Source organism: Pleurodeles waltl, chromosome 12, assembly GCF_031143425.1.
Source record: "Pleurodeles waltl isolate 20211129_DDA chromosome 12, aPleWal1.hap1.20221129, whole genome shotgun sequence".
Lineage (NCBI taxonomy): Eukaryota > Metazoa > Chordata > Amphibia > Caudata > Salamandridae > Pleurodeles > Pleurodeles waltl.
Genome location: NC_090451.1, coordinates 42,080,803 through 42,107,756, shown reverse-complemented (window position 1 = coordinate 42,107,756; position 26,954 = coordinate 42,080,803). Strand labels below are relative to the sequence as shown.

Genomic DNA, 26,954 nt, shown 5'->3' with positions numbered 1-26,954 from the left:
CGAGTGACTCCTCCTTTTGTGTCCATTGCGCATGGGCGTCGACTCTATCCTCGATTGTTTTTCCCCGCAGAGGGTGAGGTAGGAGTTGTATTGTAGTAATAGTGCCCATGCAATGGAGTGACTAAGTATGTACCTATATAAGGTTGAAATGATATATATACAAATAGTTGAAGGTAACTTCCGAACTGCTACAGGCTCCCGGGGAGGCGGGTGGGCACATGCGAATCTACAGCGACTGATGCCACGAACAGATGTACACTGGGTAAGTGACATTTTCAGTTCGATGGCATCTGTTGCTGTAGATACGCATGTTTTGCATAGACTAGTAAGCAGTTATCTCCCCAAAAGCGGTGGCTCAGCCTGTTGGAGTGGAAGTAGTCTGAAACAATGTTCTTAATACGGCTTGCCCTACAGTGGCTTGTTGTGCGGATAACACGTCTACACAGTAGTGATTGGTGAATGTGTGAGGCGTAGACCATGTGGCTGCCTTACATATTTCTTGCATTGGGATGTTTCCTAGAAAGGCCATGGTAGCACCTTTCTTTCTGGTTGAGTGTGCCCTTGGTGTAATGGGCAGCTGTCGTTTAGCTTTAAGGTAGCAGATTTGGATGCATTTAACTATCCATCTGGCTATACCTTGTTTTGATATTGGGTTTCCTGCATGAGGTTTTTGAAATGCAATAAATAGTTGTTTAGTCTTTCTGATGTTCTTTGTTCTGTCAATGTAATACATTAATGCTCTTTTGACATCTAATGTATGTAGTGCCCTTTCAGCTACGGTATCTGGCTGTGGAAAGAACACTGGAAGTTCCACTGTTTGATTTAGATGGAACGGTGAAATAACCTTTGGCAAAAATTTAGGATTAGTCCTCAGGACAACCTTATTCTTGTGTAGTTGTATAAAAGGTTCTTGTATTGTAAACGCCTGAATCTCGCTTACTCTTCTTAGGGAAGTAATGGCGATGAGGAATGCAACCTTCCAGGTTAGGAACTGTATTTCGCAGGAGTGCATGGGTTCGAAAGGTGGACCCATAAGTCTAGTTAGGACAACATTTAGGTTCCATGAAGGAACAGGTGGTGTTCTTGGTGGAATAATTCTTTTAAGGTCCTCCATGAATGCTTTAATGACTGGTATCCTATAAAGGGAAGTTGAATAGGTAGTCTGCAGGTATGCAGATATTGCTGCAAGGTGTATTTTAATGGAAGAGAAAGCTAGGTTAGATTTTTGTAAGTGAAGCAAGTAACCCACTACATCTTTTGGAGTTGCGTGTAATGGTTGGATTTGATTAATATGGCAGTAGCAAACAAACCTCTTCCATTTACTTGCATAGCAGTGCCTGGTGGATGGCCTTCTGGCTTGCTTTATGACTTCCATACATTCTTGGGTAAGTTGTAAGTGCCCGAATTCTAGGATAAGAGTTTGAGTTTGTTTACCAGATAAGGAAGGAGAGGAGGAAAAGCGTAGGCAAATATCCCTGACCAGTTCATCCATAGGGCATTGCCCTGGGACTGCCTGTGTGGGTATCTGGATGCAAAGTTTTGGCATTTTGCGTTCTCTTTTGTCGCAAACAAGTCTGAGGTGTTCCCCAGATCTTGAAGTAAGTGTTCAGAGTTTGGGGGTGAATTTCCCATTCGTGGACCTGTTGGTGATCGAGAGAGATTGTCTGCGAGTTGATTCTGAATCCCTGGGATAAACTGTGCTATTAGGCGAATTTGGTTGTGAATTGCCCAATGCCATATCTTTTGTGCCAACCGGCTCAACTGTGTTGAGTGTGTGTCCCCCTTGCTTGTTTAGATAATACATTGTTGTCATGTTGTCTGTTTTGACGAGAATGTATTTGTGAACTATTATTGGTTGGAAAGCCTTTAGTGCTTGAAAAACTGCTAGCAGTTCTAGGTGATTTATATGCAGTTTTGTTTGATGTACGTTCCATTGTCCTTGTATGCTGTGTTGATCGAGGTGTGCTCTCCACCCTGTCATGGAAGCATCTGTTATTACGTATTGTGGCACTGGGTCTTGGAAAGGCCGCCCTTTGTTTAAATTTATATTGTCCCACCATAGAAGCGAGAGGTAAGTTTGGCGGTCTATTAACACCAGATCTAGAAGGTGACCCTGTGCTTGTGACCATTGTGATGCTAGGCACTGTTGTAAGGGCCTCATGTGCAGTCTTGCGTTTGGGACAATGGCTATGCATGAAGACATCATGCCTAGGAGTTGTAATATCATCTTTGCTTGTATCTTGTGTTGGATACATGCGTTGTATGATGTTGTTGAAGTTTTGAATTCTTTGGGGACTTGGAGTGGCTACTCCTTTTGTTGTGTTTATTATGGCTCCTAGGTACTGTTGTACTTTGCACGGCAGGATGTTGGATTTTGCAAAGTTGACGGTGAACCCCAGTTTGTAGAGGGTTTGTATGATTTGTGTGGTGTGAGCACTTTGATAACGAATGGGTCTTGATTAGCCAGTCGTCTAGATACGGGAATACATGTATTTGCTGCCTTCTGATGTGTGCAGCGACTACTGCTAGACATTTTGTAAAGACTCTTGGTGCTGTTAAACCGAAAGGCAATACTTTGAATTGGTAATGTATTCCTTTGAATACAAACCTTAGGTATTTCCTGTGCGATGGATGTATTGGTATATGGAAATACGCGTCTTTGAGGTCTAAGGTTGTCATGTAGTCGTGTAGTTTGAGCAATGGTAGCACTTCTTGTAGTGTGACCATGTGAAAGTGGTCTGATTTGATGTATGTGTTTACTATCCTGAGGTCTAGGATTGGTCTTAGCGTTTTGTCCTTCTTTGGTATTAAGTACAGTGAATAAACTCCTGTGTTTATTTGTGTGTTTGGTACTAATTCGATTGCATTCTTTTGCAATAGTGCTTGAACTTCTGTCTCCAGGAGCTCGGAATGATGTTGTGATAAATTTTGTGCTCTTGGTGGTATGTTTGGAGGGAATTGTAGAAATTCTATGCAATAACCATGTTGGATAATTGCTAGAACCCAAGTGTCTGTAGCGATTTCCTGCCATGCTTTGTAATAATGACCTATTCTTCCCCCCACTGGTGTTGTGTGGAGGGGATGAGTGACATGTGAGTCACTGCTTAGTTGCAGGGGTTTTGGGGCTTTGAAATTCCTAGGGAATTGCCCTCCTGTATTGGCCCCGAAAGCCTCCCCTGTACTGTCCCTGGTAACTGGACGGTGTTGCCTGTGAGGTGCTGGCTTGTGTGGCCTGACCCCGAAACCCCCCTCTAAAGGGTGTCTTGCGGAAGGTGCCATAGTTTCCTCTGCTCTGCGGGGAGTAGAGTGCGCCCATTGCTTTAGCAGTGTCCGTGTGCTTTTTAAGTTTTTCTATCGCTGTGTCCACTTCTGGACCGAACAGTTCTTTTTCAGTGAAAGGCATATTGAGAACTGCCTGCTGTATCTCTGGTTTAAACCCAGACGTTCGTAGCCATGCATGCCTTCTGATGGTCACGGATGTATTAATTGTCCTTGCAGCTGTGTCTGCTGCGTCCATGGAGGAGCGTATCTGGTTGTTTGAAATGTTTTGACCTTCCTCAACCACTTGCTTTGCCCTTTTTTGTAGCTCTTTGGGTAGATGTTCAATGAGGTGTTGCATCTCATCCCAATGGGCTCTGTCATAGCGCGCAAGTAGTGCTTGAGAGTTGGCGATGCGCCACTGGTTTGCAGCTTGTGCTGCGACTCTTTCCAGCTGCATCGAACTTGCGGCTTTCTTTATCTGGGGGTGGTGCATCCCCAGATGTGTGGGAGTTGGCCCTTTTCCTAGCTGCTCCTACAACGACAGAATCTGGTGGCAGCTGTGCAGTGATGAAAACGGTCTGTAGGGGGCGCCTTATACTTTTTCCACTCTTGGTGTGATTGCCCTACTTTTGACCGGCTCCTTAAAAATTTATTTTGCGTGCCAGAGCATACCAGGGAGCATAGGCAGGCTTTGGTAGGAGCTGTGGGTGGAGGAGAGGGTGTTGAATAAAAAGTCATCCTCGACCTGTTCTGAGTGGAGGCTTACATTGTGAAATTGTGCTGCTCTAGCCACCACTTGAGAATACGCAGTGCTGTCTTCTGGTGGAGATGGCTTTGTAGGGTATGCCTCCGGGCTGTTATCTGACACTGGGGCGTCGTATAAGTCCCATGCGTCCTGATCCTGGTCACCCTGGCTCATGGTGGTGTGAGCTGGGGAATGTGATGGAGTTTGTGCTGGTGAGACGTGAATTACAGGTGGAGGAGAGGGTGGTGGAGTAACCTTTTTCACCACCTTTGTTTGTGGTGTTTGTTCAGTTTGGAACTCCAGTCTTCTCTTTCTTCTAGTAGGGGGAAGGGTGCTTATTTTCCCTGTTCCCTCCTGTATGAAGATACGCTTTTGCGTATGGTCTACATCGGTAGATTGCAGCTCTTCCTCGAACCTATGCTTTCGCATTTGGGAGGTTAGTGAATGCTCCTCTGTATAAGAGCCTGAAACTGGGTCGGTTGCAGGTTGTTTTGGCGCCGAAACCCTGTCTGCATCTTTTTTCGGCTCCGAGCTGACTTTTCTTTTTTTCGGGGCCGAAACCTCTCGGCGTCTATCTTAGTCGGTGCCGCTGTCTCGGCGTCGAGCCGGGTCTACACCGCTATCTCGGTGTCAATGTTCGTCTCCAGCACTTTCTCGGTCCCGAGAAGGCTGCGTACCGGTGTCTCGACCGGAGTCGGACTGTCTCGGCACTGTTTGGGCCTTTTTCGGTGCCGACAGTCAGTCACCGAATTTATGGGTCGAGCCATGGCCTGGTGGCAGTGGCGTCCCCTGGGCCTTGTCAATCTTCTTATGTGTTGTTTGACGTCTTACTCACGGTTTGTGGGTCATCGAATTCCTCGGAGTCAGATTCGTGGATCGAGAAGGTACCTTCCTCTTCTTGTTCCTCGAACTCTCGGTGGGCTGTCGGCACGGACGCCATTTGAAGTCTTCTGGCTCGACAGTCTCGGAGTGTTTTTCGGGACCGGAACGCACGACAGGCCTCGCAGGTGTCCTCACTGTGCTCAGGTGACAGGCACAGGTTACAGACCAAGTGTTGGTCTGTATAGGGGTACTTGTTGTGGCATTTGGGACAGAAACGGAACGGGGTCCGTTCCATCGGCGTTCTTCAGCACGCGGTCGGGCTGAACAGGCCCCGATGGGGGATCGAAAAACTACCCCGAAGGGCACTGGAGCTCTTCGATGCGGTGTTGAATCTAACTACGCCGATCCCGAACGCAACAATACCGACAAAAATCTTCCGAATTTAGCTATCTTTCCGTTCCGAAACTCGGAGCGACAGGAACACGTCCGAACCCAATGGCGGAAAAAAAACAATCGAGGATAGAGTCGACGCCCATGCGCAATGGACACAAAAGACTTCTTCGAAGAAAAACAACTTGTAACACTCCGGCCCAACACCAGATGGCGAGCTATTGCAAAACATGCGTATCTACAGCGACAGATGCCATCGAACTATTATTTCCCAGGTATGATTTAAGGATCCCATTGATCATCTTCTACAATATTTTACCCTGGCCAGGAAGTAGAGACAGTATGCAGTTGTCGATCACTTGGGGTCTAGAGTAGCTTCTTGAATAGTGGACAAATAACTGCACGTTTCAATTCCTCCAGGATGCTGCAGGGTTTTAATGAGAGAATATACAACGACGTCAAAGCGGCAAGCATAACATCTGCCCCTTTCAAAAGGATGACTAGTGGGGCAGGCAAGATCAAGAGTGGAGGCGGATACTTCCTCTTTATTCAACGTGGGGAAAAGGAAAGGGAAAGGTTACGGTCTGTGGCATGTAGATTCACATGGTTTGCATTATCCTGCCATCTAGTGTTGGATCCAAACTGGGTAAGCAACATTTTCTGTTCAACGGCATGTGTGGCTATGGGTACACAGTTTGCACAGACTATAAAGCAGTCTCTCCAAAAAGCAGTGGCTAGCCTGTGGGAGTTGGTTGTTGGTTAAGAAAAGTGCTCTTAGGACAGCCTGCCATACATTTGCTTGCTGTTGTGCTTGTACATCCACACAATGCTTTGTAAATGTGTGGTGTAGACCAGTTAGTTGCTCTGCATGTTATCTAAAAATGCCACAGCAGCACCTGTGCCCCAGGAGTTTGTAGCAATTGTCTTTTTGGCCTAGCATAACATTGTATTTGCATGATTTTAACAATCCATGCAATTTTTTGAAATTGGAGTGCCTTTGAATGGCAAAGCAAAAGCCACATTAAATTGTTTTGTTTTCCTAAACTCTTTTCAATTAAGTACACGAGTACCCTCTAGTACTGAATTAGAGCGATAAAGGGGCTGGTGGGCGTGAACCTGGCAAATAAATGGTCCACTTTTGGTAGGAATCTTGGATTTGTGCGAATGACCACCTTAGCCTTATGTATTTGAAACAAAAGTTCTTCTAGCGTTGATGCCTGAAGCTCACCGACACGTCTAAGTGATGTGACTGCAACCAGAAACGCTACCTTTCACGAAAGGAACTGAATAGGACATGAGCCTATTGAGCAGGTGGAATTACTCTTTTAGGTCCTTCCATGCAAAGTTTTAATAAAAGGGATTTGAACAATGAAATATATTCTCTATTTTGTAACTATAGATGCAAGGTCTATCTTGAGAAGTGTAAGCCAAGCTGGCTTGCTGTAAATTATGCAAGTAATTTCTGGGACGGATGCCTTGATTGGATCAATGTGTTTGGACTGGAAGTAGCAAACAAAATGTTTCCTTTGGCTAGCTTGTCAGTCCGAGAGCAGTCTTCAAAATTTCCATACATTCAGGAGGTACAATAAGAACCAAATTCTATGACTTCAGGAGCCATATTGCTAAGTTGAGGGATCTGGGGTCTGGATGCCTGATATGTCTGTGGTCCTTTGAGAGAAGATCTGGCCTGCTCGGGAGCTTCTAGTGAGGTCCAGAAGTGTTGCGAACGTAGGATGACGTGCCCATGTGGGCGCTACCAGTATCATAGTTAGTGATGTCTGTGTGAGCTTGCGAACCAGAAATGGAATGAGTGGGAGTTGGAAAAGCATGAGCAAATATCCCTGACCAGTTCATCCTTAGAGCATTGTCCTTGGAGAGAGGGTATGGGCATCTGGATGTGAAGTTTGGGCATTACGTTTTCTCCTGTGGTGAAAAGATCTGAGTATTTCCCCACCTCTGGAAGTATTTTTGAAGGACTTGTAGGTGCAGTTTCCATTCATGGATTTGACGTGCCCTGGTGAGCAGGTCTGCAAAGTCGTACATTCCTGGGAGATAGTGCCAGTAGGTGAATGTGGTGATGAGCCCGTTTCCATATTGTTTGTGCCAGTTGTGATAACTGGAACAATCCAGTCACCCCATTTTTGTACATAATGCAGGACTAATTGTCCATCCGGACAAGGACAACTTTCTATGGAAGGTGAGGTAGAAACGCTTCGAGGGCTACAAATACCACTTGAAGCCCCAGATAGTTGATGTGCATGGAACAATGTGTGTAAACCCAAAGACCCTGCACTGTGAAGTTTTGAAGATGTGCTCCAACCTGTAAAGGACGCATCAGTGGTCAGAATGAGTTGAGGCAAATGCCACCCCTTTTAAGAGGTTCTTGAGCTCCACTATTGCAGACTGGAAAGTTTGGCAGTCTAGCAACACCAGAACCTTGAAGACGACCCTGTGTCAGATCACTGACGAGACGGACATTGATTGCTGTAGCTGATGCATGTGGAGTCTGACATATGGTACCATGGCAATGCAAGATATCATACCCAAGAGTCCAATTATAGTTTTGACTGTGGGAGTGCAATTCTTTTGAAACCGAGGAGGCAGATGCTGGAAGTTGTGTCTGAGCTGCACTGGGGTAAGCTAACCCCAAATGACTGCAGAGAATGACCCCTTGTTATGGTTGAATCTGGAGAGGTTGTAGATGAGATTTTACAAAGTGGATTGTGAACCCTAACTATTGAAGAAGATTCACTGTAATGTATGTGGGACCGACACTGTTGCAATGTGCTGGCTTTGATAAGCCAGTTGTCCAGGAATGGGAAGCTATTAATCTTTTGTCAGACATGTTCTGCAACCACTGCTAGGTATTTGGTAAATAACCTGTGAGCAGTTGGGACCCCAAATTGATTAGAATTTAGGGCCTAAGAGACTAGTCCTTGTTTGGAATGAGGACATATTGCATATTCTCCCTTCTCTTTATAGTTTTTTTTGGAAGGGGGGGGGGTTTACTGGTCCACTGAACCTATAGCCCCTTTTGAAAGGAGAGCTCTTACCTGAGGGGAGTGAGGTGTTGAGATAACCTGTGTGCACGAGGAGGGAATTATGAGAGGTGTGAGCTCAATGCAATAATCAAGTTAGGTAACGGAGGACCCATTGGTCTGATGTTATTTGTGTCCATTGAGCGTAGAGTCCAGACGTCCCCAAACTGGTGTTGAGGTAATCCATGTTTTGCTGTGGAACCAGAGTCCCAAGAGCTGTTCTTGTCCCGCCTCTGAAATTAGGACCTCTGAATGAGACTGGTATAAGAAACTGAAGCTGGTTTGTTTTCAGAGGTGGAAGGTTCGGATTAAGTGGATTTGTAACCCCCTCTATAGAGTGGGCAACGGAAAATATAATCTTTGTGCGTATGACTCAAGAGCTCCCATGGCCTTTGCATTGTCCATGTCTTTAGGTTTTCCAAGGTAGAATGAACTTGTGGACCAAGGTGTTTTTTTATTTTTATTGAAGGGCATAATCAAAATGGCTTGCTGTACTTGTGGTTTAAAACCAGAACACCTAAGCCATGTGTCTGATTAGGCCGCTTGCGTTTATTCCATGGGCTGTTTCTGAAGCATCCAGTGCACATCTACTAGATTGTATTGGAGTGCAAACCATTGCAGACCAATCTGTTGGCCATATCTGCGATGCTCCACTGAGATATTGGAGAGCCTCCATTGCATCCCAATGACATCTATCATATAGAGAGATTAGGAATTGGTTATCCAACAGCGATTAGCAGTTTGTGCAGACCCTTATCTGCCACATCAATCTTTTGGTGGGGGATGAGTCTCCAGTAGCCTGGCTATTAGCCTTTTTCAAGGCTGTAGTTGCCACTATAGTCTTGCAGCATTTGCAATCTGATAAAGAATAAGAAGGTGCTGGTTTGTTCAATAAAATTACATTATGGTATGCAGCTGCCCTACCAATAACTTGTTGGTAGTATCCTCGGGGGAGCCTAGCTGGATCATAAGAATCCCAGGGATCCTGATCTAGTGGTAGGACCTCTAAATAGTGTTCCTCAAATAATGGTGACTTTGAGCCTTCGCGTGCGGTCTCCCTCAGCTGATAAAATGGGAGATTGAAAATGGAGGGGGGGTGGAAGCTAAGCAATAGGACAAACAAGCCCCTCTTGAAAAGTCTTAGGGAGTTTTTTTTGTGCGTGCGCGTTTTAGGAGGCGAGGTGTCCCGTTCCTTCTGTAAGGTTAGCTTTCTTAAAGTAACAGTACGGGAAGTTGCAAATCGCCCTGTGCCTTCTTAGATAAATCTTTTGCGCTGTCTAGCATCCATTGTTTCTTATAAGGGCTGAACAGGTGAAGGTGTGGTGGATTGTCTTTTACCCAAAAGCACTCAAGGAATATGTTCCATTGTTTTCTGCGCCAAAATTTTGGCTATATTTCAGTGCTGAACTCTGACCCGAAGCTTGTCAGCTTGAAACCAATGTGTTCGGTGCCTAGTGGTGGATTCTGACAGACGTTAAAAAGGTCGGAGCCGTTGATGCAGCCTTTGCAGCTTTCAGTGCTGAGCTGATGGGCGGACAATATGAAATAGAGATCAACCATGGCTTGAATGCAGTGGTGGTCGTCTCAACATCAAATTGTACGCCCAAAGTCGGAAATTAGGACAGATTCCTGGTGGGGCTCCTCCTGCATGTTCTTCCCCGCTATCTGGAGATCTGCGTGCCATCTCTAACCTACAAGCTTGGTCACAGATAGTCTCCTTGGACCAGAATGATTGACATGCCTCACAGGTAGCCTCTTGATCTGGCGAAAGGCATAAGTTACACACCAAATAATTACCGATGTAAGGATACTTTGAATGGTTCAGAACCAAAATGATTGAGACTACATTGTCTCCAGTGCCGAAAGGTATCAAGGCCCGAAGGACAGAGGGAAAGGAAAAAAAAAAAAAAAAAAAAAAACACACACACCACACCCTGGAATACGGCTGAACATAAAAGACCACTAGTGAGTCTTGAGGTGCCTGCGGACGCAGGGGAGTGACTTCACTCCACGGGAGATTCCTTTGTGCTTTCAGGTGCAGAGTCCTTGTGACCATGAAGGATTCACAGCCTTGGATGTTACAGAATTCATGCAGGATCAGGAGAAACAATTTTGCATTCTGTCTTCCCACCAGAAGTAGCCATGTTTCGATTTTCAAAGCAGACCAGCAGTTGTTCCAGAGGCCAGGAGCAAAAGATGTCTTGCAGAGTTCTTGGATAGTCTTGCTCGACTAAGGACCCAACGACAAGGAGCCCACAAGTAACCCTAAAAGGAGTTAGTCACTCTGAAGTGATCCACCTACCAGAGGGGGGTCAGGTAAGTCATCTACCTGGTCTAGCCAGTCAGATGCTCCCAGGGGCCTCTGCATATCTTATTTTCAAGATAGAGCTATGTGCACCTCTAGGGTGGAGCTGGACGGGAAGGTGGTAATTCTGTCCTTTGTGTAGTTTCCCACCTGAACTGGCGTAAACCGGATTATGGAAGAAGGGCACCAAAAGGGCCCATCAAAGGAGGCTGGTGGCACTCAGATTCCACCCCAACCCAGCACTTAAACCCATTATACACATTGCAGTAAGTCATTGAGGGGCCTTCAAGTTACATGTGAAGCAGATTATCTACTTAAAGGGTCTACAAATATTACTTAAGTGTCTTTGAATGGATACAAGTTATACAGTGTACAAAATGGCAGAAGTGTTCCAGTCAACCCAAAAACTAAAACACAAAACTAGTTTCAATTCTTATCACAGCAACATATGCACATAAAAGAAATGGAGCATAAGTACTGCCCTTTGAAAATGTACTTGATACCAAACACTGAAAGTAAATAAAAAAGTGGAAAAAAACACAACTTTGGACTTACACTTTGATACCATCATCTTCAGCACTTAGCTCAGCTTCCTTTTGCTTGGTTTGTTTCTGTGTGCAAGACGAGGGAGAATTAATGAAAAGATTAAGATGCATATCAATAGCTGAATATAGATTCAGGTGTCAGCATTATGGCAAAGTCTTACGCACGGCGCAGCAAACCACATTCTTAAAAAATAAAAATACAAGATAAAAATGAAAAAAAAAAGTGCAGACCATCAAGACTGTTTGAGAAAACTATTTGCATTGAGGCATGAGTACCTAAAGAGGCGCTTTGGTAAATTTTCCATATGATGTCCAGAACATTCTTTTTAATTTGAAGATGTAACCGCTACTTAATTTGTGTCAAGATCTGGGCCATATCAATTTTGCTACTCTAGACAACTGTCGCTGAAGGCTCCTGCCATCAAAGCAGAGCAGTTATGAGACATACATGCATAGGTTGAATCCTGACATACTGATCTACCGCTCACATGATCTCATGCAGCGTTGTTCGTCACACTAAATTGACCTGTCTTGATTCAGGCAGGTGAGGCAGATTAAGCGAAATAAGCAGCAGATATTGGGTCGGCATCACAGAACATGGAAAACCACCTTCCATAACCCAGCACTGGGATATTCCTTGCCATTAACTGAAATGGACGCCTGGTTTTGCAACAGCTTCTAAAATGCAGAGCCACCGCAGCGCAGAAACTGGAGTGATGGTCCAAACCACATGGCCAACACATAAAAGCAGTTTTCATGGATGGAATTGTGAGCTGTTGATACAAATGGTGCAGGCTGAAAGTTAGGCCAGAGGCTTTGACTCCATTCATTGTGCAATTTACTCAGGACTGGTGTCAGTTCAGACCAGGCTGTAACTTGGCACACAGAAAAGCTAATAGCAGAACACAAGCGCATACTTGCGCCAGAGGGGAAGAGGAGGGAAAAACATAAGTATGTATGCAGCACCACGGATAACACTGACCTGTATTACATGAGACAAACAAGCTGTATTTGAGTGGCTAATGCCACAGATGGTGGCCCTGGTCATGGCCTACCACACCAGGAATCACCCCTTAAGGCCTGAAGCCTCAACCCAGGCCTTAGTTTGGCTCAATGCTTACATCACACTTACAAAGCAACCAACTGACAGAAAGTGTCTGCACCAAGGGAGCCTTCATAGACTGCACTGCATCACTGCAGAGCAAAGAGGCGTGAGTAATAGGATCCCTGGCTCCAGGAGAAGCATAACAATGTAGAAGTCTTTTCATGCCAGGGTTTTGACGTTTTGCTGAACAGAGGGGTGACATTTGTTCCACCTCACCTTCCTTAGAGCTGGTCGTCCACTTGGTTTTTCATTACCAACTCTGTTTGGTTCCTCAACTAAAAAAAGTTAAACCGAAGACATAATTAGGAAGGAAGAACATTCAATGACAACATTTACATTTCGCAATCATGAACAACCACAATTCTCTGGCTTCTAGTCGGCTCTTTTGCTCGACTGTAGTGCGGCGCAATGCCATGCAGGTTCACGGTTCAACTGCCCTGTACCTAAGCCTGTCGGGCACGCCTCATAAGCTCCTTCACATCCCCAAGGGGAGGTGCTTTTTGAAAAAGGAAAAAAAAAAAAGTGACCAGTGCACTAGTTTTGTGCCTGGATGTGGATACAGAAGTTAAGTTTTGATCTGTCATTTATGCACAATTGAGAAAAGTGTCCATATTTTAGAAGGAAGGCTGGATATTGAATTGTGGCCCAACACCACCTGTTTTGGGGCCCCGTCAAAGGTCCCCCCATCTATAGCAAACCACCCAATCAATACTTATTCCCAGGCTAGCACTGCTCTGGGGAGGGACTCACGGAGATTGTATCAAAGCATATTTCCTGTAACTGGATTCTTCCTTTGCCCCTTTAAAAAAAAAAATCTAGTTTTTTTTTTCATGTGAGCAGCATACATTCAATCATCATAAACGCAAAAGTTCCCATTTAGTCAAAATTTAAGCAATAGCAAAATAGATACCTTGCTGCCAAGAACAGGGTACAGAATTTATTAACACGAGAAAAAATAAAATCCAGGATGCCAGGTCTTACTTCAGACAACCTTTGCATTCTGAACAATGCAATTTCCTTCGGTACATGAAATTGGGTCTTGAATTTCCACAAAACAATTCCGAATTAGAGTTTGTAATTCATTAAAATTGCAACAGAACAAATGGTTTAAACATTTGCAAGTAGTGTTGTGACTTAAGTCCCAGAGTAGTCCACTTTCCTCAAATGAATAATAAGCACAGCCTAGCAAAAGCTCTGGACACTGCAGCCATACTACTTACCTTTCGGCTCCTCTGCTGGACAAGCCCTCTTCGCTGGGCCTCCCCGGCCACCCCTCATGGGTCTGCCTCTCTTGCGGGTTAGTGGGGAGCGGGCAGGGGTAGAAGTAGCACTTTGTGAGGCACCGTCTGAACCAGCACTTTCCGTTGCATCGCACTCCATTTGATCTTGCGAGGTTCTCTCTTCACTCTCTTCATTATCTTGAGATTCAGATACCTGAGCATCGCCTTCTTGTGCTTCAGAAACGTCAGACTTATCTTTTGATTTAGAGTCTTTCGTCTTTTGGGGTGATTTTTCACTTTCAGAGTCTTTGGATTCAACATCAAGTTTGACAGATTCCGAAGACTCTGTCTTCTCTGGTGCCTCACGGAATTCTGTGAGCTTGGTTTCATAAAATTTGAAAGCTGCACTCTCTTCTTCATTTAAAAACCTACAAAGGAAAAAAATATGAACAATTAACATGCCGATGTTTTAGGTTGCAGATGGAACCAAAGGTAGGTACAAGGTTGCAGTAGCACATCAACACTTTAGTTCAGGGCAAGGTCACCGGTATCAGGCAGTAGGGTAAACAATTAAGCAGGGTAGAAACCTTTGTTCGTATCTGCAGATTATGCAACAGAATAGACTACCTCCGGAGAGTTCTGATTGTGCAATCTTAAAACCAAGGTGTGCAAAGGCCAATGGGAGCATTTAAGTGACCAGGTCAGGCAGATGAAGTCAGAGTCCCCTCCCGATATGTGGTCACCTGGCAAGGTTACCAATCCCCCTTCAAGGGATATTCAGTCTCCCTCTTGGGTGGGTCATCAGATTCAACGAGCAAGACTAGCAGGACTGCTCTGCATCCTTTACTTTGACTTCTGGTCATTGCAACTGGACCATCCAGGAGCCTCTTCACTCGAAGAAGACTGCTTGCAACATTGTTTCCACAGCTCCTTCCAACTACTGCAACATTTCCCCGGCTTTGCACCCTCCAAGGGAAGCAAGCCTTTAGTATGCACAAGAAGGAATCTCCCTTGGAGTGAAGGAGTCCCTCCCCTGCATCAGCAGGCACCAACTGCAATGACTGGCTCAGAGGATCTCCTCTCGTCCTGAGATGCATGGATCATGCATCACGAGTGGTGGTCTGGAGTGGTTGACTTGGTCCTCTGCAAGCTGCTCAATGTTAGTGGAGGTAAGTCCTTGCCTTCCCATGCAGGACAGTACCCCGTGCCTTGTGTCTCCTGCAGCTACCAAGGCCTCATCATCCCCCCTCCACCCCCCCCCCCCCCAAGGGATCTACAGGCTCCAGTTGTGCTGCGTGGACTCCAAGACTCCTGGAGTGTGTCTAAGCAGCCAGGGATATCTAGTGGTATCTGCGATGAGCAGCCAACACTTATCTAGGAGTGTAAAACACTTGCATTACCACAGCAGTCACTCAGTAACTAATGACACCTGTATCTTTTCTTAGTTTACTTTAAGAACCACAGGTTCAAGATTTACATGCAATACTTTAAATTAAAGGTATTTCACTCAGGTATCATAGGAACTTTGAATCAATAAAATAGCATGTACAGTTTTGGCAAATATGGCAATAAGCTATTTTAAAATAAACGTACAAATTTCAACAGTTCCTGGGGGAGGTAAGTATGTTAGTTTTGCAGGTAAGTAAACCACCCACAGGGTTCAAAGTTGGGTCCAAGGAAGCCCACCGTTGGGGGTTCAGGGCAACCCCAAAGTTACCACACCAGCAGCTTCGGGCCAGTCCGGGGGGGGGGGGGGGGGGGGGGGGGGCTCGCTTCTGCACGGGAGGTCGGATCCTTCAGGTCCTGGGGGCGCAGTGTTTCTCCCAGGTGTCGGGTTCCTTGAAGCAGGCAGTCAGGGGCCACCTCCGAAGTCCCTCTGCAGGCGTCGCTGGGGGGACTGGGGGGGGCGGGGGAAGAGGAATACAGCTAATGCTTTTAGATGCAGGGTAGTCCTCTGAGGCTTGAGGTCGCTGGACCCTGGGGGATGCGTCGCTGTTGTAATTTCTCTTGAAGTGGGGGAGACAGTTTTCCTAGGTTCTGGGGGCCCCTAAATACTCAATTTAGGGGTGTGTTTAGGTCTGGTGCCTACACCCTGAGGGGGGCACATCCCTAATCCTATTGGGGGAATCCTCCATCTGCAAGATGGAGGATTTCTCAGAGAGTCACCTCAGCTCAGGACACCTTAGGTGTTGTCCTGACTGGCCAGTGACTCCATGTTTTTCTCATTATCTCCCCCAGCCTTGCCGCCAAAAGTGGGGCCGTGGCCTGTGGGGGCGGGCATCTCCACTAGCTGGAATGCCCTGTGGCGCTGTAACAAAGGGGGTGAGCCTTTGAGGCTCACCGCCAGGCGTTACAGTTCCTGCAGGGGGAGGTGAGAAGCACCTCCACCCAGTACTAACCACAGAGTGACAAAGGCACTCTCCCCATGTGGCCAGCAACATGTCTGGTGTGTGGCAGGCTGGCAAAACTAGTCAGCCCACACTGGAAGTCGGGTATGTTTTCAGCCATTATGGTGCTGAGTTAGTGTTTGAAAGACTCCCAGACCATATACTCTTATGGCTACCCTGCACTTACAATATCTAAGGTTTTGCTTAGACATTGTAGGGGCATAGTGCTCATGCACCTATGCCCTGACCTATGGTATAGGTGTACCCTGCCTTTGGGCTGTAAGGCCTGCTAGAGGGGTGACTTATCTTTGCCATTGGGTCTCTAAGATGCCCTCTGTGTGCATTTTTTAATAAATCCAATACTGGCATCAGTGTGGGTTCATTATTCTGAGAAGTTTGATACCAAAATTCCCAGTATTCAGTGTAGCCATTATGGAGCTCTGGAGTTCGTTTTTTGACAAACTCCCAGACCATATACTTAATATGGCCACAACTGTACTTACAATGTCTAGGAATAGACTTAAGACACTGTAGGGGCATATTGCTCATGCAGCTATGCCATCACCTGTGGTATAGTGCACCCTGCCTTAGGGTTTCAAGGCCTACTAGAGGGGTGACTTACCTATTCCACAGGTAGTATTGTGTGCATGGTATCCTGAGGGGGGGGGAATGCCATGTCGACTGCCTTTTTCTCCTTACCAACACGCACAATTTGCAATGGCAGTGTGCATTGTTAAGTGAAGGGTCCCTTAGGGTGGCACAACATATGCTGCAGCCCTTAGGGACCTTACCTGGTCACATGGCCCTTGGTACCACTGGTACCTTTTATAAGGGACTTACCTGTGTGCCACGGGAGTGCCAATTGTGGAGACAATGGTACATTTTAGGTGAAAGAATAATGGTGCTGGGGCCTGGTTAGCAGGGTCCCAGCACACTTATCAGTCAAGTCAGCATCAGTGTAGCAAGTTGGCTCTGTATGTGCTATTTCAAAGTAAGGAATAGCATGCACAGAGTCCAAGGGCTCCCCGTAGAGGTAAGATAGTGGCAAAAAGAGAATTCTAATGCTCTATTTTGTGGTAGTGTGCTCGAGCAGTAGGCTTATCAGAGGGTAGTGTTGAGCATATGTTTTACACACACAGGCAATAAATGAGGAACACACACTCAGACAATTCCAGGCCAATAGGTTTTTGTATAGAAAAATATCTTTTCTTAGTTTATTTTAAGAACCACAGGTTCAAATTCTACATGTATTATCTCATTTGAAAGGTATTGCAGGTAAGTACTTTAGGAACTTTGAATAATCACAATAGCATATATACTTTTCACATAAAACACAGCTATTTTAAAAGTGCAATTTTCAACAGTTCCTGGGGGTAGGTAAGTTATTGTTAGTTCTTGCAGGTAAGTAAACCACCTACGGGGTTCAAATTGGGGTCCAAGGTAGCCCACCGTTGGGGGTTCAGAGCAACCCCAAAGTCACCAAACCAGCAGCTCAGGGCCGGTCAGGTGCAGAGGTCAAAGTGGTGCCCAAAACAGATAGGCTTCAATGGAGAAGGGGGTGACCCGGTTCCGGTCTGCCAGCAGGTAGGTACCCGCGTCTTCGGAGGGCAGACCAAGGGGGTGTTGTAGGGCGGGGGGGGGGGGCAGGTCAGCACAAAAAGTACACCCTCAGCAACGCGGGGCGGCTGGGTGCAGTGTGCAAACACGCATCAGGTTTCCAATAGATTTCAATGAGAGACTAAGGGGTCTCTTCAGCGGGGCAGGCAAGGGGGGGCGCTCCTCGGGGTAGCCACCACCTGGGCAAGGGAGAGGGCCTCCTGGGGGTCACTCCTGCACTGGAGTTCCGATCTTTCAGGTCCTGGGGGCTGCGGGTGCAGGGTCTTTCCCAGGCGTCGGGATTTTGGATTCAGACAGTCGCGGCCAGGGGGAGCCTCGGGATTCCCTCTGCAGGCATTGCTGTGGGGGCTCAGGGGGACAACTTTGGTTACTCACAGTCTGAGTCGCCGGGGGTCCTCCCTGTAGCGTTTCTCCACCAGTCGAGTCGGGGTCGCCGGGTGCAGTGTTGCAAGTCTCACGCTTCTTGCGGGGATTGCAGGGGTCTTTAAATCTGCTCCTCTGGATACAAAGTTGCAGTCTTTGTTGAACAGGGCCGCTGTTCTCAGGAGTTTCTTGGTCTTTTGGAAGCAGGACAGTCCTCCGAAGTTTCAGAGGTCGCTGGTCCTGGGGAAAGCGTCGCTGGAGCAGTTTTCTTCTGAAGGAGGGAGACAGGCTGGTAGGGCTGGGGCCAAAGCAGTTGGTGTCTCAGTCTTCTCTGCAGGGGTTTTTCAGCTCAGCAGTCCTCTTCTTCGTAAGTTGCAGGAATCTAAATTCTGAGGTTCAGGGGAGCCCTTAAATGCTACATTTAAGGGCGTGTTTAGGTAGGTCTGGGGGGTTAGTAGCTAATGGCTACTAGCCCTGAGGGTGGGTACACCCTCTTTGTGCCTCCTCCCAAGGGGAGGGGGTCACATTCCTATCCCTATTGGGGGAATCCTCCATCTGCAAGATGGAGGATTTCTAAAAGTTAGAGTCACCTCAGCTCAGGACACCTTAGGGGCTGTCCTGACTGGCCAGTGACTCCTTGTTATTCTCATTATCTCCTCCGGCCTTGCTGCCAAAAGTGGGGCCGTGGCCGGAGGGGACGGGCAACTCCACTAGCTGGAGTGCCCTGTGGTGCTGGAACAAAGGGGTGAGCCTTTGAGGCTCACCGCCAGGTGTTACAGCTCCTGCCTGGAGGAGGTGATAGCATCTCCACCCAGTGCCGGCTTTGTTACAGGCCACAGAGTGACAAAGGCACTCTCCCCATGTGGCCAGCAACATGTCTCAAGTGTGGCAGGCTGCTAAAACTAGTCAGCCTACACAGGTAGTTGGTTAAGGTTTCAGGGGGCACCTCTAACGTGCCCTCTGGGGTGTATTTTACAATAAAATGTACACTGGCATCAGTGTGCATTCATTGTGCTGAGAAGTTTGATACCAAACTTCCCAGTTTTCAGTGTAGCCATTATGGTGCTGTGGAGTTCGTGTTTGACAGACTCCCAGACCATATACTCTTATGGCTACCCTGCACTTACAATGTCTAAGGTTTGGCTTAGACACTGTAGGGGCACCAGTGGGTATAGTGCACCCTGCCTTAGGGCTGTAAGGCCTGCTAGAGGGGTGACTTATCTATACTGCATAGGCAGTGTGAGGCTGGCATGACACCCTGAGGGGAGTGCCATGTCGACTTACTCGTTTTGTCCTCACCAGCACACACAAGCTGGCAAGCAGTGCGTCTGTGCTGAGTGAGGGGTCCCCAGGGTGGCATAAGATATGCTGCAGCCCTTAGAGACCTTCCCTGGCATCAGGGCCCTTGGTACCAGGGGCACCAGTTACAAGGGACTTACCTGGATGCCAGGGTGTGCCAATTGTGTAAACAAAAGTACAGGTTAGGGAAAGAACACTGGTGCTTGGGCCTGGTTAGCAGGCCTCAGCACACTTTCAATTCAAAACATAGCATCAGCAAAGGCAAAAGGTCAGGGGGGGTGACCATGCCAAGGAGGCATTTCCTTACAATCAGTATCAGGCAAAAAGTGGGGGGTTATTGCAACAGGGAGCCATTTCCACACAACACCTATGAACCATGCGGTGTTGCAAAAACAAAAAGGTACTTGTAGAAAGCTAGTCAGTGAGGTTCTCGGGAGTCCCTCCGCAGTCACCGTCATGGGGGGGGGGGGGGGGCAACTACGGCAGGGTACCTGCTAGCTATCGCCTGGGGGACCTCTCATGCTGGGTGGACCAGCTGGACACGGGCCGTGGACATCAGATGCACAGGGATCAAGAGTTGCGCATGTGGAGTGAGGTTGAGTCCTTAGTTGTAGGTTTCTTCAGACCGAGCCACTGTCCTTGGGAGTTTTTTTGGGTGCAGGGCAGTCCTCAGGAGTTGAAAGATTGCTGGGCCCGCTTGACACGTCGCTGGCCTTTTTGCAGGTTCTTTGAAATTGGAGACAGGCCGGTAGGGTTGGGGACAAAGCGGTTGTCTTCCTTCTTTGCGTGTGTTTTCAGCTTAGCAGTCCTTGTAGGTACCCAGGAATCTGGTGATCTGGGCCTATTGGTCCCTGTCCTCCAAACCTCCCTGTTTGTAATCTTCCAGGGGGACTTGCCACCAAAAGTGGGTCTTTGTCCAGGGATCAGCTGGAGTACACTGGGTCACTGTAACACTAGACTTGGGCCTTTCAGGCTCAGCGCCAGGTGTTACAGTTCCTGCAGGGGAAGGTGTGAAGCACCTCCACCCAGGACAGGCTTTGTTTCCGACCACAGAATGCACAAAGGCACTCACCCCATGTGGTCAGAAACGTGTCTGCAAGTGGTAGGCTAGCACAGACTGGTCAGTCCTACACTAGCAGTTGGGCTAACATACAGGGTGCCATTTTCATTAAATCTTACACTGACATGGGTTTATTGTGCTGAGAAGTTCGATACCAATCTTCCTAGTATTCAGTGTAGCTATTATGGAGCTGTCTAAGAATGGACAGACACTGTAGGGGCATAGTGCTCCTGCAGCTATGCATACACCTGTGGTATAGTGCACCCCGCCTTAGGGCTGTAAGGCCTGCTAGAGGGGTGACTTACCTATGCCACAAGTATTGGGTTGTGGGCATGGCACCCTGAGAGTGGTGCCATGTAGACTGACTTTCTCCCCACCAGTGTGTATGTGCTGAGTGAGAAGTCCCATGGGGTGGCATAATACATGCTGCATGCCTTAGAGACCTTCCCTGGCCACCATGAGTATGCCACCATGATTACCTTTTACAAGTGACTGAACTGTGTGGCAGGGATGTGCCAATTGTGGAGACAAAGGTACAGTTTTACAAAACGATACATTGCCTCAAATATTTAATAAAATCTCAAATAAATGGACCACATACCAAAACTCAGGATTACTAGTGAGGCTCTCCATGTTGAAGTCTTCCGCACCTGTGCCCATCTGAACAATAAATCGTGCCAGATTCTCAGCAGTTTCCTTGGTTTTCGCATCAACTGTGAAAAGAAAAAAATATTTCCTTGAAGGAGGAATCATGGATGCCTCTGAAAGCATCATAGAACATATTTTCCTGATTTTTTCCTACAAATTAACCTGCAAAGAAACTACACACAGGAACTCTCAATGCATCTTGAGTCAATCCTCACTGGCACAGAAAGATCATGGCTGTTAAAGCATATTTGATGCAGAAAAAGACAATGTTTTTATTTCATCCACACCTACCTCTAAAGAGCCAGCTTCCTGCAACAGGTAGTGGGTGTCCATTACCCAGGAAAAATGGAGCTGGAGCTTGTAGGGGCACCCTCACACACAGGTACCTGCACCCTGCCCTCTGGGGTAGGAGAGTCTGCAACATGTAGTGAAAGGGTGCATGCACCTTTTCACGCAGACTGCAATGGCAGGCCTGCAGACATTTTGCATGGGCTCCCATGGGTTGCACAACACATGCTGCAGCCCACGGGGAACTCTTGGTGCCCCAATGCCCTAGTTACCCAAGTACCATATACTAGGGACTTATATGGGGTCACCAGTATACCAGTCGTAAGCAACCAGATTTGGAGGATAGCAGTCACTGGGGTCCTGGTTGACAGAATCCCAGTGAAAACAGTAAAAAACACACTGACAGGCAAAAAAGTGTGGGTAACCATGAAGGAAGGGGAAAAAAAAAACGAAAACGAAAACAAAAATAAAAAAAACAAAGGCACCCCCTACAGGGTCTTACACTTGATGTTATTCCCCATGCAACAGATGAATGTCCACGACACTGACCAGCAGGTGCTATCCACCAAGCATCAAACTCATATGGAGCACCCTGACCAGCTTTGGCATCCCATCGCACCCCAGAGCACATCCATACGACAGAGGCTTACCTTCTTGAGAATCGTTTGAGTCAGTAGACGTTGCTGCCTTGGTTTTCTTCAGAATACCCGTCAAAGCCTTTGTGGCAGCTTTCTTCTGCTTCTTTTGCTTTGCAGGGGTTACAGTCTTTGCAATAGTTTTCTTGACCGCCGGCTCCTTGGCAGCTTTCTCTGTCTTTTCAGATTTCTCAGTGGATGCTTTTTCAGCAGCTGCTTTCTGGGCTGCCTTCTTCTCGGCCGCAGCTTTCTCAGCAGCCTCTTTGGCCGCCGCTTTCTCTGCAGCCCTCTTCTCAGCTGCAACTTTCTCTGCTGCCTTCAACTCTGCAGCAGCCTTTTCTGCTGCTGCAAGCTGAGCTGCCTTCAGCTTCTGTTTTTCAGCCTTTAATTTAGCCTCTGCAGCATCGCGTTTCAGTTTCTGAATTTCTGCAAGCTTTTGCTGGTAATATTTGAACTCTTGGCTCTCTTCATCAAACAAAAACCTAGGATTGAACAATATAAAGGTTAAAAAGGGCATTTATAGTTACATGGATTGCACAAGTAGCCGGAGAATGGAAGGCGCGCTTAGCCTGGAAATGGCAAATCTGCTTACCAGAAGTCTGGCTTTTCTTTTTCCGGCTCCTTCTCGGTTTCCACTTCCATCTCCTTCTCTTTATCAGTGTCCGATTTATCCTCCTCCTTTTCTTCTTCCTTTACTTCAGCAGCAACCTCCTTTTCGTCTCCGTCCTCCTCTTTTTTGGGTTCGGTTTCCTTTGCTTTTTCAGTCTTTTTTTCTGCTTCCTTTTTAAGTTCAGCTTCCTTCTCTCGCATAGCCTCACTCTCCTTCCAAACATGAATGGCATTCTCCAGGAGTGAATCTAATGTTTCTTTGACTTTAGGCTCTGGTTTCAAACCTACAAAAAAGGCAGTTCATTAGTTGTTCATTCATGTCACGCAACGAATTAACGAGATACTGTTTTTTTTGTATGTTCCAAGTACAGCGGGGGGTATAGATCGCTAACCAACTGCTGACTAAAAAAAGGTTAGACTGGACTCGGTACAATTCACACCTGCGACAAACTGCCTATTCTAAAAGTGAAACCACGACACGACCACATAAAACTCCAGACTACCAATAATTGTGGCAGTGGTACACCGGGGCAACCAGGTGTTTACAAAGCGCTTTACAGCCGTGAAACGCTACGATTTGCATTAAGGCAGTGGTCTCCAAACATTCCGCGCCCCAGATGAAAATTAAAAATCGCCCCCCCACCCCCAAAGAATTTTTCACTATTATTTTATAACGATGTCAATGTTTATAGATGTCGACATATTTAAACATTGCCATTAAGTACTGGTATCTTTCGAAAAAGGCTATAACACGATTCTCCTTAAAACAAATTCATATTATCTGTATAATGTTTCTTCTGGCCGGAGGCTGGAGCCACCCGCCCCCTTTCTGTAGATCACAACTGGCTCGCTACGGATACCTGGCACTGTACTGCAACATTTAAGATACTCCGGTGCCCGCGGCACAATCATGAATGCCAACAACCACAGCGCATTATCTATTAACACTATGGCTATCCGACTACCCAAGTGCGCCTGTATGTTGAAGACCCCCCCCAAAATACACGGACCCAAAGCTTCGCTGTTAGTACACAAGTACCAAAAGGCTTACCTTTCTGTGGCACGACCTGGTCGGACTTGACTTTAATCTTGTGCTTGCTTTCTTCAAGCCAGGCCTTCAGACGGGCCACGTACTCTTTGCCAAAGAGAAGAGAGTCGTCTAGGTTAGGGTAGTCAGATGGCTTTGGAGCTGCGTCGAGCAGACCCGCGGCTTCCAGGATCTTCTCTTGCCTGAAAGCTGTAACCACCGCAAATGTCTGACCCAGCAGCACCAGCCCCTTCCGACACAGAGAGATACTTTTCTCAATTGCACTGGTTTCCTCGGAAGAAGTCGCTGCAGCCGCATCCTCGCCGGCTTTCTTCAGGTTCAGCTCATGTTCATTGCAGGCCAGGAGCAGGGGGTGAGCACTCTTCAGAAGATAAGTCTGAAAGATGGTCAAGTGCTTATCGAGGGGGTTTATGATTTTACTGAAGGAGAACTTGTCGGTCACGGCGCCTTTGTCCATCAGCAGCTGAAAGAAGTCTCCGTCTATCTTGGGTTTCTTCAAAGCGGAATGGTTCAAAGTCCTGACAGCCAAGAAACAGAAATAGCGGAGCTCGGGCTTGAAGAAACAGCGGAAAGAGGTCAGTGTGTTGATGCACGTATCTGTTTCCAGGGTGCTGTGAGCAGGGTTCTTAGGTGTGAACTCTGTGTCGCTAACGTCAAGGAACCCTGCCCATCGGATCACCTGACTCTCACAATTGGACACGGCATCCGCCTTCTCCATGAGCGCTTTCAAACTCTGCTCCCTGACTGGCGCTTTCTCACCTGCTGTGCCACCCCTGGTGAACCCTTGTCTGCCTCCACGGCCCCTCTGTGTGAGTGGCCTTCCTCTAGATGGGAATCCGCCTCTTCCTCTCGCAACAAAGGTTGTGCCGCGTCCTCGAGTTGGGAATGCACCACGACCCCGTGGAGGCGGGCCGCTGCCACGCACCGGCAGGCCCTGGCTTGAACCTCGGGGACGTGGTCCCTGACTTGGACCCCGACTTCGTGGACCGCGGGGATCTTCTCGGGGGCTTGGACCCCACCCACGCTGACTGTAGCCCCCACCGCGCTCCCGAGGAGACACCATCCCACGGTCCCTGTAGGGGGCATGATCCTGATAGTAGTCAGGCTCCTCAGACCAGGACGCATCGCGGGACCTAGAATAGCTTAAATCGTGGTCTCGGTGCTCGGGGTAGTAGCGATCTCTGCTCCGGGACGGACTCCCGGATCTTCTGCGGTCCGAGTAGGCATGGTGAAGGTCTTCATCATACTCGCGCCTGTGGGGGCCAGGATACGACGACCTTCTAGATTCGGGGGCTCTGCTCCTGTAATCATCCCGCGGGCTGCGCAGGGGGGGCTCGCGATGATACCTGCCATTGTCACGATAATCCTCCTCGTATCTGTAGGACTGCGATCTTGGAGTGGATCTAGAAGGGCCTGTTGGTAAAAGGAGAAATAAGAGCTCAGACCGCAAGTAAGTACTTTTCAATCACGGCTTTAGGACAAGTGTCGACATTCACATTCTCTATGTCGAAGCAAACATCCTGTCAATCTCACCCTCTAACTGCCTAAATGGCGCCTCGGTAGCCCAAAAATTACGGAGTGTATAAAAATGTGTCCATTCCTTAAATCACAATCAAGCCTAGCCCCTAGCCGATGGGGCTAACACGAGGCTAAAGTCGTTAAGTTTCTTACCTGAACGCCGGGGTTCGTCGTAGCGATCTCCGCTGTAATTTCCAATCATTTCTTGCATCATAGCATCAAAAATCTCACGTGAAATTTGATCCTTTGCCATATCTGGAATAAAAAATTGATGGTGAAAAAACAAAACAAAAAAAAATTAACAGTGCAAAAGACATGCACATTGTATCAATTGCAAGCGCTACGGTGTGCACGAGCTCTCACACAGGCCAATCAATCCCTGTGTCTTGCGCGAAAAGACAACACCCCACCCACGAGAACATGTTCTACTCTGTTCACACTGCACCAGAACCCAATGGACTTTTTGGTTCCTATGCGGCATCCAAAGGAATGCCTAGTAATGCGGCAGCCTGACCAGCGCCAATCTGGGTTGCGATGATGGGGTGCTGGATTTTACCGGGGAAAGCAGGCGGTTCGCAGCATCACAGCACTCCATCGCTTCAAGGTAGTTCTACATATAAGCGCATGGACGAAGTGGAGCAAACTGGACCCTTCTCACTAATATTATTCGCCCCAGCAGATCTACAGAACATCGGCGCGGGAAGCACACAGGGACAGAGGAGCTGTGCCCGGGACAAACAGTCGTGCAAGCCGCTACGAGACCAGCTACCCGCCAAACCCAATTGGTCAAAATCGTGCAACGCCAATACATTAACCCATAGGAACACTTCACCGCTTCAAGCTACCAAACTGGGCATTAAATATTGAATTTTTTTTTTTAATTAACATACCACTCCCAGGCTGTTGGAACCTTTACAATACTACCGGCCAACATTTGAAGAAAAAAAAAACCTCGCGTCTACAAAGAGGTAACCATTCTAATCATGTGCATGCACATAATACCCAAATCCTCCCTTCACGTTAAGGTCTGGCCACGTGCGTTAGGAACCTAGCACATATTTTCGCAGGAGCGGCAAAGGCCTGCTATCAGAACGGCCGCAATGTTCAACAATAGGCCAACGGCACCCGCCTGACCCCAAGATGGCCACGCGGTCTCGCGCACACGCCGCAACGGCACGGGAGGATTCCCTCGGGCGCCTCGCGCCAGGTTCCAGGCAGGCCCTCCTAACGGATTCGCGCTCGCCCAGAAATACCCTCAGCGGCCAGACTCGCTGGAAGCCGGGGCGTCGCGAGCATCGCCATCCTCCAGCGGCCATTTTGTGAGAGAGTGCGTGAGCCAAGGCCGCCATTTCCTGAGGCTTCTGTGGGGGGCGCGCGCGTCTCTCCATCGAGTCGGTCTAAGCAACGGCATGCTATAGGCGTCGGAAGCAAGCAAAATAAAGGGAAAAAGCGGCATCCGTGCGTATTAATCTCTAGGATCTATCTAATCGCAAAACGCCGCTTGATACTGCCAATAAACTCGGTGCTTTGAACTGTCGTGTGCCGAGGGCTCCGCAAAGCCGCCGGAGTAATGAACTCGCTACCCTCGCATTAGCGATAACTTACCGCGTAGGAGCGCAGCTGGAGAACGGAGCCGCGCGCACTCACACGCAGGTCGCCCTTCGAAAACCACCTCCGTACAAATGCGCCCGGGCACGCCGCCTTTCCTTTACTAGAAGGCAGCGAATAAGACTCGGCTACTTCCGGCAACGACGCCCGCGGCCCCACGTCACGTCCGGCTTTGGCCTAATCACTCACAGCCAAGAGGCAACCCCGCCCCCCACTTTCCCTTCCCTCAGGCCTCAGTTAGTTTCCAATTGGTAGCGTTTATGTTCAGTATAATCACTCAGACTTACATGAAGTACAAACAGAAACGGAGGAGCGTGTAAAACTCCAAAAGTTACGTTTAATGGACGTTTCCGCTGAACAAAATTATATATATTTTTTAATTGCTCGATGTGAGCCTGCTTAGTCTATGTTTTTATATAGGGGTTGAGTACTGGTAACTCTAA

General features: G+C 47.7%; 1 protein-coding gene across 2 annotated transcripts in view; it reads right to left on the bottom strand.

Moving 5' to 3' along the window:
- LOC138268074 (SURP and G-patch domain-containing protein 2-like) overlaps positions 1 to 26,646 on the bottom strand; it is a 37,485-nt gene extending 10,839 nt beyond the window's left edge. The window contains exons 1-9 of one of the 2 annotated variants that reach the window (XM_069217434.1): positions 26,509 to 26,646; positions 25,057 to 25,158; positions 23,389 to 24,798; positions 22,321 to 22,621; positions 21,744 to 22,210; positions 20,759 to 20,870; positions 13,432 to 13,859; positions 12,428 to 12,486; positions 11,117 to 11,172 (exon numbers count right to left, since the gene is read on the bottom strand). In XM_069217434.1, coding sequence (XP_069073535.1) covers positions 11,117 to 11,172; positions 12,428 to 12,486; positions 13,432 to 13,859; positions 20,759 to 20,870; positions 21,744 to 22,210; positions 22,321 to 22,621; positions 23,389 to 24,798; positions 25,057 to 25,156 — 2,933 coding nt within the window. In that variant the 5' untranslated portion in view covers positions 25,157 to 25,158; positions 26,509 to 26,646. The remainder of the gene's footprint in view (positions 1 to 11,116; positions 11,173 to 12,427; positions 12,487 to 13,431; positions 13,860 to 20,758; positions 20,871 to 21,743; positions 22,211 to 22,320; positions 22,622 to 23,388; positions 24,799 to 25,056; positions 25,159 to 26,508) is intronic. The other variant, XR_011199919.1, reaches the window with a different exon arrangement.
- Between the last annotated feature and the right edge of the window lie 308 nt (positions 26,647 to 26,954).